The 18,118-nt window shown below is 34.1% G+C and overlaps 1 protein-coding gene across 5 annotated transcripts in view; it reads right to left on the bottom strand.

Annotated features, from left to right (window-relative positions):
- The window catches only part of LOC138704930 (sec1 family domain-containing protein 2-like), a 115,812-nt gene that overhangs the window by 84,222 nt on the left and 13,472 nt on the right, over positions 1-18,118 (bottom strand). For all 5 annotated transcript variants that reach the window (XM_069833359.1, XM_069833356.1, XM_069833360.1 and 2 more), the window contains 4 exons: positions 15,330-15,569; positions 15,077-15,223; positions 6,465-6,677; positions 6,187-6,359 (listed from right to left, as the gene is read on the bottom strand). In XM_069833359.1, the coding sequence (XP_069689460.1) occupies positions 6,187-6,359; positions 6,465-6,677; positions 15,077-15,223; positions 15,330-15,569 (773 nt within the window). The remainder of the gene's footprint in view (positions 1-6,186; positions 6,360-6,464; positions 6,678-15,076; positions 15,224-15,329; positions 15,570-18,118) is intronic.

Below are 18,118 nucleotides of genomic sequence, written 5' to 3'. Positions count from 1 at the left end.
TGTGGACAAAAGAAAAAGTTCTTTGTAGCAGGTATACAACGCAATGACTTCTATGATCTGAGAGATCTGAAAAAGGGTCTAGCAAATACTAACAAAACGACATGTGTAAGTGGTGCAAATATCAGGTTCACCGACTAAATTTGTTTCCATTTTGAAGAAACCAATCCATGGGTTATGAAACTTAAATACCAAATGAACATGGATTTTGAGGAGTACAACACCAGGAAGAAAGGCAATTCAACAAGAATGGCCTTAAAGCACAAGTACTCTAGATCGAGGAAAAGCATGAAGAATAAACATACAGATGTGATAAAACTTCTTCAGTTTATTCCATGTATACATCATCAATATTATCTCGATTTGGTAATGGATTGTGAAGATAATGAATAAGTCGAGCACGTGTAAGGCATAAACACCTTGTAAACAAGAAACATGTGTAATTTTCATTTTTTTTCAATTTCCATAAATTTTCATTAAACACTAAACACATCAGAAGTTGTTCCATTTTTATAGTAAAACCTAATTAAAATAAATAAAACATAACATTTTTATTGGATGAATAAAGTGTCATGCTACAAAAACTAGACAAACTATACCTTTAAATATTAATAACGAACAGACAAAACCCAAATCAAATGAGAATACACATCCAAATAACTGCCAGTAGGTCTAAAAACATTTTTAAAATGTGAAAACATTGCTTCTATATATAATATGATTTCAGGATTTAATCAAACTTTGAAATCTCTCTCCTTTAAAATTAGGAAATTGAGGCCCCAACATTTTCATACACCGGTATTTGTATATGGGTCATTCTCACGAAACTCATCACATTTCTTTCCCCTGCATAGATTTCTACAATATCTTGCAACTTGAAAAATGTTTCCTGTGTAAAGAATACAGCACACACCTAGTTATCCACCCTAAACTTACAGTGGGTTATCAAATTATTAGGGACACTTGGTAAAAGTAGGAATTTCGTCTTCAAATTCACATAAAACACAAGTAATTTAGATTTTATCAACTGGAAAAGCTTTATTACTCTAAATAGTGTTTTATAAACAATATTATTACATATTTAATTGTGTAATAATGAATATGGAATGAAATAAACAAGAAAACTAATATTTTGTCACACATCCCTTTGCAGCAATGAGAGTTTTAACTTTCTTTGGCATACTACAAATGCAATGGATACAATTGTTTTTAATTTCTTGGCCGTGATGCCACACATTGATAAGTTTTTTTATTAAAGATTGTTTATTTGTAACAATTTCTGAATGAACTTGGCTCTTCATTAGCTCCCATATATTTTCAAGCGGATTAAGGTCCGGAGAGTTACCAGGCCAATCCAGAACCTTAATTTTGTTGTCATACAGGGATTTGATCACCTTATTTGCCTTGTGACAGGGCGCAGAGTCATGCATGAGTACAAAATAACCATCTGGAAACCATTCACGGACTTGTGAAAGAAGCCGTTCCTTCAGAACCTTTATGTATTGATATTGTCTCATCATTCCTTGAACAAAATACAGGCGACCAGTTCCATGGCCACAAATCACAGACCACATCATGAGGCTCAGAGGATGTTTAACAGTCTTCATAATACAGTCATTTTATTGTACTTTTCACCTTTACGCCTTCTAACGAACACAGATTTGTCAGCAAGTATCTGTATGGTAGATTCATCTGAAAAACACACCTCAAAAAAGAAATAAACAGTAGGCTACATAAAACACATCTGCACAAAGTAAAATTGTGATTAACAAAGAAATCATGTGAATGACAAACAACTCACTTTTTTCCAATCATCCACAGTCCAAGATTGAGAGATGCTTCTTCACCATGTATGGTTTCAGGAATGGTTTCTTGGTTGGAGTGCGACATGAAAACCCTAACTCTGATCCTCCGATGGGTTGTCATAGAAGATATGTTGATTTCAGCATCTCTCATTGGCGCCTTTCTATGTAGAAGACTGTTAAACATCCTCTAAGCTTCATGGTGTGGTCTGTGATTAGTGACCATGGAACTGGTCGCCTGTATTTTGTTCAAGGAATGATGAGACAATATCAATACATAAAGGTTCTGAAGGAACGGCTTCTTTCACAAGTCCGTGAATGGTTTCCAGATGGTTATTTTGTACTCATGCATGACTCTGCGCCCTGTCACAAGGCAAATAAGGTGATCAAATCCCTGTATGACAACAAAATTAAGGTTCTGGATTGGCCTGGTAACTCTCCGGACCTTAATCCGCTTGAAAATATTTGGGAGCTAATGAAGAGCCAAGTTCATTCAGAAATTGTTACAAATAAACAATCTTTAATAGAAAAACTTATCAATGTGTGGCATCACGGCCAAGAAATTAAAAACAATTGTATCCATTGCATTTGTAGTATGCCAAAGAGAGTTAAAACTGTCATTGCTGCAAAGGGATGTGTGACAAAATATTAGTTTTCTTGTTTATTTCATTCCATATTCATTATTACACAATTAAATATTTAATACTATTGTTTATAAAACACTATTTAGAGTAATAAAGCTTTTCCAGTTGATAAAATCCAAATTACTTGTGTTTTATGTGAATTTGAAGATGAAATTCCTACTTTTACCAAGTGTCCCTAATAATTTGATCACCCACTGTAGGTCGATATTACATTTTCTTACCGTCATGCATAGCTTGGAATACCCAAACATGTGGACACCGTGGATGTCCCGCACTACAAAATATCATTTTCAATAAATATCACCTTTAAACTATAAATCCGATTACAAAGAAACACATTGTATTGAAAAGTGTGTTAAAGGAAGTAAACATCCCATATACAACAGTTTTATAAAAGTGCCCAATGTCACTACAGAAGTAGTGTAGTTTTTGTCCACGAGTTTTCGGCTTTGCCATGGAACGGATGATTCTTCGCTTTGAATTTGCCGCTTTAAAAGAGAAGTTCAATGTGGTGCTTCCAGAACATTCGGGAGATGAAGACGGTGAATTGCCAGTGCTTTCTCAGACATACAAAAATCAGCACTTGCGTGTCAAGTTCAAAAGTGCATCAAATAGCAAGTGTTCATTTTTTTAAGTGGACACCGTGGATAAAGTGCCAGCTCAACTACGCAAGGCGGAATTACCAACTGCTGGGTAAGTAATGGCTTCATAGGCTATTTATGAAATATAATCGGAAAAATTAATATGCTTAAAAGTAATTAGAACACACCAGAGCAAAGTGTGAAATGTGGACACTGTGGGAGTGGACACCGTGGCTGTAAACACCGTGCATTTATTTAGAACGGGGTATTTAGTTCACAGGCCATGATAATTATTAATGATATGATGTTTATGATGTAGCTGGAAAAATACGGTCTCTACATAGTTCTATATGGATACAATATCGCGACTGTATCATGTATCTGTATTACACGATGAGTGGTGGTGAACTGACTAGACGGAAAAAATAAGATAATAAGGGAAGGACAAGAAAAGTAAGCTTAAAGACAGAAATTTATAAAAATAAGAAATCTGACGTTTCAAGAAATGTCAAAAGTCGAAACGTGCAACTTGCAAGGAAAATAGAACCAGAGTGTTTAATGATGGAAACAGATCCTGAAAAGCACGCTGCTTACATAGCATCGGAGAGTAAGATATGGGCTAAGAGGAAGAAGCAACGAAAAATTAAGACAGTTTCGGCCATGACTAATAGAGAATTAAGAGAGCGAAGGAAAAACGAAGAGAATGGATGAGAGAATATTGCACGAAAATTAAGAACAAATATATTCAACAATGTAATTATAGCAATTTGGGAAAGGATACAAAAAGCTCTCCTGCTAATAAAGGGTAGTGAAGTTATTCGAAAACTAAAAGCCGAAACATTAAGCTTAAACTTTTAACAGAAAAATTGGAAAAACTTTATTCACGTGTAAAAAAATTAAATAGGCCTATGCTGTACTCTGTCTCGTATCACAGAGAAGGAAAAAAGCAAACCAATCTTCCTCGCGCACTGCAGTTCGTACTTTTCTAAGAGGGCGTCCAGTTCCTTCTGACATAAAGAAGAAACTGATCCTTGGAGAGTTGCTAGAACAACAATTAAAATCTTCATTTTCTTCTGTAGAATATAAAAGTAAACAATTAGTAAGACGCATCATATGTGGCAAAATAATTAAGATGTATAAAATGCTGCAGCACTGTAAGAGAATAGTTTCTCGCACAGCTGTTGGCCAGAATAATTCCTACTGACACAAGAGTAGCCACAGTTTGGAGTACAAGCATCACGTGATACAATAAAGGCGCATCAGTATAGTGGTGTAAAGAAAATCATTTTTTTTTTTGCAAATTTTCAATGAATTGGGTTATATGTGTAAATTTCAATGTGGTATGGGTCATTGAAAATTTTCTTTTGTGTAAAGGAGTTGGTTTGTATCTTCTACAGAAGTGGTTCATATTTTTTTGTAGGGCATAAGTGTGTATGTACTTATAAAAGAATCAGAATCATTATTGTTATTACTATAATCGTAAATCATTTCTTATTTCTATTTAAACATCTTCATGAAATAAGTGAAATCAGTCACCGGCGTAGCTCTGTCAGCTGAGGCGCTTGCCTGTCGATCCGGAGTTTCGCTCGGGCTTGGGTTCAATTCCCGCTTGGACTGATTACCTGCTTGGGTTTTTTTCGAGGTTTCGTCAACCATAAGGTGACTTTCAGGTAATCTATGGCGAATCCCTGGCCTCATCCGGCCAAATACCATCTCGCTATCACCAATTCCATTGACGCTAAATAACCGAGTAGTTGACATAGCATTGTTAAATAACCAAGTAAAAAAAGTGTAATCCAATATGGTATTATTTATAAACATATAAATTAATGCGTTTATTACTGTTAGTGATAATTCGCATTATTAATTAAATATGTTTGCGAGCGAACATAAATATTTATTTCATTTTGTAATGTGGCTCAATCGCATTATATCTGATAACAATCAGGTAATATTATTATGGATAATAAAATTTGTGACTTATTTCATTTTCAATATTGATTTCAAATCGGTGTGTAAATCAAATTGCCTTTACTGAGCCATAGGAATAATCTACGGATTAAAACTGTGGACACCGTGGAGATGCTGTGGACACCGTGGAATCTGAAAATTGATTTTGTTTTATTTCTCGTAGCACACGAAGATTTAGACATGGCCACTAACACACCTGACTTACCTTTCACACCTTTAACCAATACCTATCAAAAAATTAATCTCCTTACAATTTCAATTGTTACCATTTTTGGGTTCCAAAAGTGACGGGTTTCATGAGAATGACCCATATATTACAGGGCTTGTGTTTAATTGATTTGCAATTTATTTTATTAATTATTATAATGAATCATGGTATGCAAATTTTCAATCCAGTATTTGCCTTTGTGACTGAGGGAAACCATGAAAAACCTCATTGAAATTGACCGGCAACAAGGTTTGAACCCAAGACCTCCCAAATGAGAATCTAAAGCATTACCACCGAGCCATCTCGCTCAGTTGCCAAGTTATTGTTTTGCCTCATAATCATAAGATTTATGAATACATAAGTACGACATTAGGAATTTGCCCATCTATCGGTATTTAATTTTGCTTGTAACAATGAATGGAGTAGTGCTGTATTGATGGCAAGAAGCGGAGTAACCCAAAAAACGAAGTTTCAATACGATCTGTATTCATCACAGAATTTTACTTGAGAGAAAGAGGGGGGGGGGGGAAGGAGAGGAGAGGAAAATGAAGAGAAAAGATGTGGATATAGTGTAGTGTGGTATGGTTTGAGTGTGTGTATGTGCGCAAATGTGCAGAAGAGAGAAAAAGTGAGACAGACTTATCCCCAATCCATCAGTGCTTTTTATGACTGGATATCTTTCCACCATCAATCATCAGGTCTATGAGCACATTGCTGTGAAACTACAACTTTGTGTACTTAATTTTATGGTTAATAGTGAGTAGAGAAATGGTGAAGTAAGCAGGAGAGATGGGAGAATCCTAATAAAAACATACCCCAAATCACCTCTGTTTACCACAAATTACACTAAGACCTGCCAGATTTTGCACTGGGGTCTCCCAAAACAAAAAGATGACTCTCAGCTAATGGTGTGACTACTATAGTTTAATAACATAAACTGTTTTACTCACTTTCTGTAAGAGATATTACTCAATCGTACCTACACTTTGGCATTGCAAATAGATGACATATTGATGGCAACATCGTTGTTGTGTCCTGGTAATCGTGGCAACACTGCTAGAATTCTATCTAACAGTGAGTCTGTATTGTGACTGGTTACACTTGCCAGATCCAATGTGCGGTCAATGAGAATTAGCGAACAATTGTTAGGAGCTGTCTGAATAAGGAAAGCATTCAATTAGACACAAACACTCTGCATATCTACAATCTAATTTCAAAGCAAAACAAGAAGGAGAAAAGCACACTAACTCCATGTACTTACTTTCCGTCTGTTATTTGCATCTGGAAGAATTTCCAATTGGCTTGCTACTAGTCCACTAAGATAACCCAAACTGTATATGTCTTCTCGCATTTCTAGCTGAACTAGTAAGCTATGCAAACAACTAACAAGATGGTGAACAGATATTTGCACCTCTGCTGGAAGAGACGTAATGTCAATTGAAGATAAAGAATCTGAAGTGTCACTTTCAATTATCTGCAAATTTAAATAAAGTCATTAAGATCATCAAGATCTGCAGTAACTTATTAGAAATTAAAGTGTCAGTATACTTACCACTTTCATTTTAAGATTTTTCTTACTTTAAGATGGATTATAAAAAAGTAAATAATTTTCGAAACTCTCAGTAAAATAATTTGTATGTAGATTCTATTTTCAAGTAAATGAGCCCTGTTAGAGTGTATACATCTCACATTTCTCGTTTTGTAACTCTTCTCTCTCACACTACTTGAAGTACTCTGGAGTAAGAGGGATGTATCTCCAGCCTGTTCCATATGGTTTATATCGCAATAATAAGTTGTTTAAACAAATAAAGTACATTTTTAAGATTATTCAAAACCAGGGTTTAAGACACAGTCGCATTTTCCTAGTCGACTTCTAAAAATGCAACAAACTTTGAATGAAAATGTGCAAAAATGCGACAATCACATTGGACTTCAAAAACGAAGATGGTAATGGAGAAAATGAAATCAGAGATGTGTTTGAACTAATTTGAATTTAAATGAAATGGTAATGGCATGGGCAATGTTCAAAAAGGTATTGGAACAATAGATGCTCAGGAATTGATTTCAAAGAGTTGGTGCAATTCATGTAAGTTAAGTGAACAATTTCTTCTAATTGATTTATATAATTCCATCGCATACTGTAAATTGTGACTGAGGATTCAGTTGCATGAATCTTGTAAAAACTGGAATTAGAAACCGCCTTTCAGTAAAAAGAGTTAGCATTCTGCTAACAAATCTTGAAGGGCCTACTGATAAAGAATTTCAATGCTCAGAGTGCCCATAAAATGTATTTTAATGTGATGTAAATTAAGCAGTAATTGATTCTAAACATACCTACGTCTAATAATTTACTTACATAAGTATATCATACTTTATTAATTTTATCTTTCTGCCCAATTATTTACAACAATATTGCACAAGCATTTCGCAATTTGCACAAATATAATTTTTCACTTGTGCATTTTTGCGACAATTATTTATTTTCTAGCTTAAATCCTGTTCAAAACATTGATTTGGCATTGCTCAAATTTTGTTCAGAAAAAGTAGGTACACACCAAAAACGCTGATAAATAAATTCCAATTGACTATGAAAACGAATTAACAGAAAATAAAAATACAACTACTTAATTAGACCAGCATATAAGGTCCGATGATGTTTATATGAACATGAGTGAGAAAGAAGAGCATTGCAATTGTAATTCTTCACTTAACTACAGTGAACAGAAATATAAAGTGTGATCACTCTGCATGTCTATCTTGCTTTTGGCAGTAAGACACACTGTGGCAAGTTTGCATGATGATAGCTGTATAATTTATATCAACAGCTGATACACTTTACAAAGCATGTAAAGGTGGAAAAGAATTATATTGTTATTAATTATTCAGCAACATCACACAGTTATGTGAAATATCAAATTGAATATCGGTATCTATTTATTAATAATAATTCTATGCTATTTTGTATCAGGATAAAAATTTTATGTACGGTTTGTAAGGAAGTTGCTTACCAGTTTGTCTCAAATTGTTGCACAATGTAGGCAAATTTTCGAGTATCAGAAATATCTTGCAACAGGTATGTTAATTTATATTTAATTTTGTTGCATTTGTGAGGCACAATGGAAATAAGTTAACCCCTTAAATCAGGGATGTTAATTTCTCCAATGGAGCCATGGACTGGAGCACATCATGCTTCTGCAGTGAAAATGTTCTACAAACACGGTAACAGTTTTGTGATTCCTCAGGTGAATTTCGGAGAGTTCGGGATTCATTGCAACTGTACTGATGCAACTGTACTGATCTATTAGATCATGTCATCAGCATCTGAGTTTGAAACTTCTGAACTACTGGCCAGACTTTGGTATGCCTCTCTGCAGACTAATTTTCGTGACCCTTCAAATATCTCATTACTTCGCCTATGTTTATTATAGCCTACTGTGACCCTTCAAATATCTCATTACTTCGTCTATGTTTATTATAGCCTACTGTTCATAATATTATAAGAGGAATATAAGTACATTGAAACAAATTAGGTATGGTATCATAAAAAGCTATCGTGTTTCTCAAAAATGTTTTGATCAGTTTCAGTTTAGAAAAAGATCTTTGAGCTACTGCCGACATGATGGGTAGGATTAGGTACAATTGAACTGTGATGCACAAGTCAGGGAGTGTAGCCTACACGTTAACAACTGTTATCAATAAGCAAAAATCTCGCGAGTTCTTTTGTGGATGATATTTTTTTCCTTCGCATTTTGACTGTCATCTGTCTTAAAACTGACTAGTTAGTCAATAAAATAACTGACAAATGTGAGTAATATTTACCCACAAGTTGACAGGCCTTTTCTTTCAATTGTTCAGTCGACAGTTCTAAATGAAAAATGGTCAATGACATTCATAATACACTTGGTTAACTGCTGAAACATTATATTAAGTGTTGAAAACAGTTACTTCAAAAACTTAGTGAGTCACAGTGTAAATCAATCTTCTTAATGTATCCAGCTGTTTGTTGACAACATAAAGTACCACCATAGTCCACTGTAGTCTATTCAGTTGTTGTTTTTCACGAGAAATGAGGGGTATTTTGATCAGTGTTCATTATAGATGCCTGATGCTAGTAGCCAAAGGTGGGGTGTAGTCAATATATTTTATTTGTTTATTTATTTAGTTTTATATATATATATATATATATATATATATATATTTGATATTTTGGAATATAATACCCTCTTCCTGATGTCCCATTATTAGGATTTAGAGATCCATCTGTATAAATTTGAAGGTGATCCTCATATGTACTGCAGAGTAGTTCCATGGAATCTAACTTAAGAATGTATGGAGGATCACTTTTGGAATGATTTCCTGGAATTTGTATGCTATGTTCTGGAATCAGTGAGTCACAGCGTAACTCATTCAACATTTTTTTTCTTATGTCTGATGTTTAAGAACTAGTTTTGTTTCAATATTCATGAGTGTCTCCTTCACCAGATCTTCAAAATTATCCCTTAACTTAGACTATTTACAGCAGCTTCTAAGACAGAAGAAACTGAAGGTCAGCATCTGAGCTTTCCAACAATTTTTATACTAAATTGACATTCTCCTATATGACGTTTTGAAACATAAATATGAGAAAAAGGATTCAAGATTTTTCTTTAAACTGAGAGCTTCATTTATCTCGGCCATCTTCTTTCTTTTGAGTGCTAACCAAGCTAAGCAAACTGTATCTTATCTCTGGTAAAGAATCAAATTGAGACGACCACCTAGTTGGGTATAACTTTTTCAGAGTTCTAGTTAAGCATTTCTGATTAGTCATTAGCTAAAATGTTACTAAGCTGTTGCCAATAGGCAATACTTCTACTAAAAAAAATGTGAACACAATCTGTAGTTTTTATAAAATTGTTATATCTATAGTAGCCTACTATTTTCACGGAGTCACTGAGCAATAAATTTCAGTTGTGAGCTGTATAATGAATATATTATACATTACCACATTACTTATACGAGTTTATAATCCTGAATATTTAGCACACATGATTGCACCGCCAACATAGTCCTAACCCTTGCAATTTTCTAGACTGATGTGCCCTTGCCATATAGGATTTTTATTACCTCCTTTTCAAATGTTCTGCTCTACATTCTGTAACATCAAAGTGTCCTAAAAATGATTCCTTACTTCCAATGTTTTTGTCATTTTTCATATTTAAATTCAGTTATCTAATCACAACACTAAGCTGATCTTTCCTTGATATGTCAGCAGTTGTGTAGAAAATAACAGCTGTCAATTAATTTAATTTTTTCCTGTGAGACAGAATCAAGGGTCATACTGAGTCAGTATATAAAATTTCCACGAGTTCCTTCTCTTCTCAAATATTTTTGCAAGTTGACATAATGTTAATGTCCTAGTCACATCAAATATGCGAGTAATGATGGTTTTCCATATATCATGTCCTTTGCACAGAAGCTCATGTAAATTTGTTTGTTTTTCATGTACAGTGGTCCTAAAAAAATGGCTGCATGGAATTTTCTTAGTCTCAGGAAAGCAGATTTGTACAAGCACAGGCAGGACTTAGCTGAATTCAAAAGAGAATATGTTTCTAAGGGGTAAATAATTTTTTCCCAACATTCTGTGTTGTAACAAAGCTGAATAGTGGTTAAAAACATACAATGTCCATTATAGAACATTTCAAATGTCCCCTGTGGTAGACATATTCACTTAGGTGAGTGTTCGTAAGGCTACAGAGTGACTCAGAACCAGAACTTCGGCTCTGTAATCTTTTCGTGATGAGTTCGAATCCAAATCATGACTGAATTATTTAATTCTATTCTTTTAGCATATCCATGCAGTATAACAGTATTACTTTAGTGATGATACTTAGCTTATCTAAAAACAACTCTAAACATCCATATTTCTGTCAGTTTTAAAGCAGCAAATGGATTCTGGTTTTTAGGACTGAGTTCAGTAAGTGAATTATTATCTGTTTCCTACATCTTAATACGATTTAATTTACATCATTAGCAGTGAAATAGCAGTGTTTCAAACTAAGCTAATGTAAGCACGACTTCTATTTTAAATTTAAGGCTTTCAAACTTTTATGGCAGAATAGCAGGGTCCATATCATCATGATGAAAAATATGTTCACTATAACGCATTGTCCTAGCACAAACACAAAGTTCCCAGGTTTAAGTCACTTGTATCCATGGATGCTCTTAAAGGTTAAGTAATGCACGTTCTAAAATTAAAGTTATGTATTTTAGACAGTGACATGCGAAATTAAGAAAGAAAGTATTATTTTACAACAAAAAGATAATTGTGGCACAAAATAAAATCGTCTTCTACAATTGAAGTAAAATAATTTAAAATAGCCAGGGTACCAGAGACATTCTGAATTAACTGCAACAATTCATCGACAGGTGTATACAACCAGTTATTATGTTGATGAGAACACATTTTAATATACATACTTTATCAGTGTAACTCTCGTTTTAGAGGTTCTCTTAAAAAACTCTCGTGTATTCATGGTTTATCATACAACAAAAAATTGTGTTAACATAGGAAAAATAAGTTACAGAAAATGAAAAATTATACAACAAAAAAACTTCTCCAGCCGTGATTGAACCCTAAGCTCTTGTATATGAGACTAGAATTCTATCCACTAGACCATAGACTGCATTCCAAAAATCAACTGAATGAGGAACATTCAATTAACCCTAAATGATCGATCATATCAATTAGGAGGCCACATACCCATCTTCTTTTGAAATGACAAGTGAATCACATGTTAAAACTTTGATTCTGATCCCAACAAGAGTCCGGCCATTTTTTCTTGGAACAATTGTACTATATATCATACATGCACTTAAGTGAGAAGCATTGGTCTCGTGTAATTTGATCTTCTTTCTAAGACCTTGTCAATCGTTCATACAATCATCAAGCCACACAGTCTGTGAATTTTCATCTCAAAATAATAAACATAAACAGAGTGGAAGTGTTTTGTGAAATCGACATGAAGTCGGCATTTTCCATAATGTCCTTTGATTGAGTGATTGGAATAATAAACATATCACACAGTAAATACCATTTAATGTGGGAGAATAGCACAGCCAGAATATTTTAATCTGTTGTCCAGCTTTTGTATGAATATAAAATACCTTTTAGTTTTGGAATCTCTCAGAAATGGCTTACAAGGTTTGTCTGAAAGAATTTTTAGTTTCACCATCTACCATTTCTGGAAAGAGGCTTCTAATCAGTATTTAGCAGTACACATTTACATACTTTATCATTTAATATCATGCTCTTCTTGAACTTCTGAATTGTTGGAATGTTTATTATTTTCAGAACTCTTTTTTTTTTTTTTTTTCCAATGGTAAGATTTTGGCATAGTCGCCATTAATCCATAAGACTTCTTGCTTCCCAGTATCAGTCACACTCACTGGAAGATCTTATAACCATGCAGCGTGCAATAGCATATGCTATTTTCAGAACTAGCACTAATCACTTCTTGATTTGGTCTTCCATACACCCTTGCACGTACGCTGCCCTTTTCTAATTAATTTCCTTGCCAAGTACAGACTTGACGATAACAAAATTTCTTTTTAAAGACAAAGATTTTCATTAAGTTTTTAGCCTCATTAACAGTTTCTAATTTTCTCCTATGTGCACTGCTACTAATATATTCACGACTGCTTAGCATTATTTTGTATGGAAAACGAATATTGAGAGAGAAGATACAAACAGCTACAGTACAAAAATGATTTAATACAGTGAAGTGAACAGCTAGTCAACTAAATAATAAAGTACTGAACTGAAGAAAGGTTCCTTTGTTAATATAGACTTATTTCATTATGACATGCTGAGCAGGCAAGGTAGATTGTATTACTATTGTCTGTCACCTCATTTACTGGTATTATGATAAGAATTTTATTGCAAACACGTGGGAATTTTTTTTTCCATTGTATATTTTACAAAGCAACAACCAAGATGCTGCCCAATTACAATCATATTGCAAACATAATTTTCACTATCATTATCAGAATTATCATCATCCCATTATTTCACCCTCGGAGGTCTCCAAGATCTCCTGCTACTGGATTTACATTAAAAAAAGAGAGGTGGCAGTATGAAAGCTGTACATTCATCCGAGAATATTGTGACAGTGTGAGAAGCCATTCAACGACGTCAAGCTACTCTGTGTCACTTCAGCTGTATGAAGCAAATTTTACACAGAGATCTGCACTTCTACCCTTACAAAATTCAAATTACTGGTACTCATGCATTACATGAACAGGACTATGAACATAGAGTAAATTTCTGCCAGCAATTTTTGCAGCTGATTAATAAAAACCAAGAACTTGTAAAGAACTTACTGATGAACAACGAAGCTCATTTCCATTTGTTACATTTTGAAACAAACAGAACTTCTGTTACTGGTTCATCACAAACCCTATAGCACTTCATAAGAAACATCTGCACAGTTTTACAAATGGTGTGCGATCTTTCCTTTTGAATTATAGGAACTAATTTTTTTTTAATGAAAGACAGCAGGCTGTAACCATAACAGAAAACTTTTTTCCTGAACTTGCTTTCATCCACAAAAAAAAAAAAAAAACTTTTTTCCTACAAGATGATGCTGCGAGCCACATCATATGTTATTTCCTAACCATTTCATCTCTTGATATGGGGGCACCATTGCACCAGCACACTACACAAACCAGGAACTGAGGCGATGAATCAAGAAAAAAGTTGATCGAATTGCTGTGGAAATGCTACAAAGAGTAAACAACACAACAAATTTAAAGAGTACCAACAACGAAATTGTGAACGTCTTAAGGACATTTTAAAAATAAGTCTTAACTTTAATAATATAAATACTTTTATATAAGTTCATAATATTGTGTTTATGTATGTCAAACTAAACAAATAAAAACATTTATATTCATAAAGTTTTCAAAAACACCAGATTCACTGACGCACCTTGCATATTACTGTACTAGCAACATCATCTGAACTTCGTACTGTGAAAATATTAATTGGTTTCTCCCTTTATAACTATAGCAAATTAGAAAAAAACATTACATTAAGTCCGTATAATAGACCTGTGTTAAATACATAAAATGTTATTCTTTTCTCTAAATAATATAAAGGCTTAACGTGACTATTTCCAACCTGATTATGATTTCATAAACCAATCTGTTTCTCATATATCTATACAAGCACAATCTTCAAAATATATTTGAAGGATGAAACTTGTTTGCACGTAAGTTACAGGTTACATCAAAATAAAACATTTCTTTAAAATAAGGAATAAAAAAATAAATACCGTACTAAGAAAATATGAAGTTTCAAAGAATACATTATAAAACACAATGCCAACTAATGTATTGAAAGACTGTACTGTCTTCAACAGTGATATAGAAGAGCTAAGCAAATCTGTAATGGATCACATTCATTAGTTGATTTCTTTGCTATAACTTAACTATAGAGACTATTTAGGGCTTGTGATATGTTCGTATGAAGATAGAGGAAGAGCAAGAATGGTGGAATGAGAATTGCGAGCAGAGGTGAAAACCAAAATACTTAAAGAGAGCCTGCCTCATTGCTACACTGTTTACTACAAACCTCACAGGCTTATATGACTAAGAGCAAGTTCAGGTCTCCTTTGGTGAAAATCTATAGACTAAATGATTAAGTAACAAGTCAACCAGAAAGAGGAATATTTCATGATAAAAAATGTAGCAAAAGAAATAAATGCTTTTATTCCATGAAGAAGTTACCACGAAATAAAAGATAAAGCAATTCCCCATCAGCGCAAAGGACACTCAATGTCAAGGAATTAATGAGAATACATGAAAATTTATAAACATGACGAAGTAAGCACATACCTTATGATGAAGAGTTTGTAGTTCCTTAATGCGTGGAATATATGCTTCAGTGATAGGAAACATGTTGCTAAAAGTTGGTGTGACGAATATCATTTCAGTCAGAGGAACTAAGAATAGTGGGGAATACAATACTTCTACTGTATAATTCTGGAAAGAGCACAACAAGAATGAGAATGTCAATAAAGCTTGAGACTATATACATGCATCAGTTCGATTAAAACCCACTAGAATTTGTTCACTTATATGTACACACCATGTTTCCCATCCACTCCAGCATTTCCTCTTCAAGATGATGAAAGATGGACATGTCTTCAATACCTTCTCGATGGCCACCATACTTTGCAAAATGATGAACTCTAGGGTGAGCTGATGTTATTAAAACGCAATATTCAAAGCTGCTATTCTGTATTAAATCTTTCAGAATGACTTTCGTAGTGCCATGTATAGGAGAACATACAATAAAAACTGCTTTCTTATGCTCTTCTTTACCAGACTGGAACATCACAAGATTACAATGATTGTTTCTGTCAAAACATACTACAGTAAAACTTCTCTTAACCAAACTTCTGTCAACCAAAAACTGAATTAACAGAAACGTGTAAGTTGTGTAAATGAATTTTTAAAAATAAATTTAAAAGTTGTACAATGCACTGTATTTATGAAATACAAAATTTATGTATGATGCATGGTACACTCATACATTTATTTTTAGTTTCAACAATTTACGGTCAAAACATAAAAGCAAAGTAGAAGCAGTTCCAAAGGTAAATATAGGCCTAGATCATATATACCCAGATTGCTCAGCCTTACAGGCTTTGACAGTAACAACTTTTGTCAGATTTACTATGCAGCCATCTAGTTGTTACATAAGGAGTCACGTCATACCTCCCATTTGAATTGCATTAGCGACTATACTGCCATCTCGTGTTTGTTTACGGCAGATGGGTGACGATCCTGGTGGTTGTTCTCTTCAAAGTGCTACCGATTTTAACATAGGGATGAGCAATCTGTTATATATGTGATCTGGGGTATAGGTCATTCATTATCTCGTGAAACCAAATGCATTTGTGCACTGTAGCTCATAGTATGAACCTTAAGGTGGGGGTAAGCGAGCTAGCTACCTTGCAAGTCGAAGTTTCCCTCAGCTTCTCAGTCCACTTTTTCCTTCCTCTCACATGAAGGTAGGTTTCACAAGATATTGAATGGCCTATACTGTAGTATTAAGCCGGTCAGAGAAATGCATGCGAGAACAACAATAAATTCTATTGTTTATGCGAGCTGGCTAAACCACCCCTAGCATTAAGCAGGTGTGACACTGCTGCCACAAAAAAAAACACACACACACACAAAAGAAAATTTCGGACTTTTTCTTAAAGAAACAGTGAAGAATCAATATTTTTATATTTTATAACACTGTACTTACTGTATACACTGTATGAACTTTTTTCTTATACTCATGATGCTTTCATTACACAACTAGTAGGACAGTTTCTCACCTTTTAACTCTAAAAAAGGGTAGTATACATTTATTATCCGAAATGTGTCAGGCCTCTTTATTTTGGTTAACAGAAGTTTGGTTGTACTGTATAACTATGTAAATGTTCATATATATTGAAAATATTTATGGATATTAAAAAAAAAGCATAAGAACAAAACAAGACTATAAAAAATACGAGGAGATGCAGGAGGAGAAGAGGGGAGTAAAATATGAAGAAGGAAGAAAAAGAAAAGGAGAAGTAGAACAAGAAGACAAGAACAAAGCAGCTGCAGCAGCACAATGAAGATTAGCTCATTTCAATGTTCATATTATTCAGAACCTTATTTGATCTATTTTACTTGATTGTTCAACATGAAGGTTTCTTAAGCTCTTTATCTAAATTATAATATGCATAATAAATGAAGTCCAGTGTTTGGTTATGTACTCAGTGGAAACAGGTTTCTGTATACAGAGCATAGTGCAACAGAACAGCATGCTACATATATAGTTCATTTAATTTCTTATTAATACAGGAAATTAAATTTCTTATTAACATCTCTTCTCAGGGAATTCCGTTTATGCTAATTAGTCTGATTGAAGCTGTCGACCTCTATGGTAAATTTAACCCTACTACTTCATAAACAGCTCTCCACCCCATATCATTTGCAATTAATTTAGGATTGCACAACAGGGAGTAAGGTGGCTGGCTGGATTTTCCAGGGTCAGACATGGATCTTTGCATTTAAGCTCACTTTTTTTTTTTTACTTACTTATTTATTCTGGCAGAGTTAAGGCCATGAGGCCTTCTCTACCATTGGCCCATTGTGCATCCTATAAATGTGTGACACTAGGAGAGACAGGCAGACCATCCTACCTCAGACCTAACAGAGCTAGGTCCCATCCCCAGAAGATTGCCTGATAAACCTCAGGGTCCAGAGACCCAAGCCCAAATTGGTTTAGATGCATAGAGCAAGCTCTTGAGGAACAAGCACTGATTGTGAGTGGTGAAGCAGCTGCATGTCATCTTCATGCTTCATATCTAACATTGTCCTGCTTACAAATTACATTCTTTCTCTATACATTTAGTAACTAGTTTTTCATCTGTTTCATAGCCTATATCGTATTTCTTTCTCTGTTTAGAAAAATAGCACATTTTCTATCAAGTCTTCGAAAATGTGTAACAGGTTGTATTTTCAGACTGAGGACTAAGTAACTTGGTGTTCTATGCTCCATAAATAGGTTTTTGTCCTGCAGCCGATAGGATGGGATACATACACATGCATGAAGAACAGGTAACATTACACACTTGTTAGTGAAGGACTGTTATTTTGGAATTCAGAAAGGTTGTATGGTTTAGTGTGAGATTTGTGTGTGAATAGAGACAGTTTGTATGAGATCATTCTGTTCTAATTCTGAAATTGAACAATGAGTGACAAAATTATTACTGACTTTTGTTATGTGATAACTTTCATATTAAGCTCATATTAAGGATGCAACCTTCCACAGTTCCAATTATATTTCGGTGAGTACTAAATTTAATAATAGTTCATTCATTATATTCCATA

This window comes from Periplaneta americana, chromosome 8 (genome assembly GCF_040183065.1).
Source record: "Periplaneta americana isolate PAMFEO1 chromosome 8, P.americana_PAMFEO1_priV1, whole genome shotgun sequence".
Classification (NCBI taxonomy): Eukaryota; Metazoa; Arthropoda; class Insecta; order Blattodea; family Blattidae; genus Periplaneta; species Periplaneta americana.
Note: the sequence above shows the minus strand (reverse complement) of the source record. Positions and strands in the feature narration are given on the sequence as shown.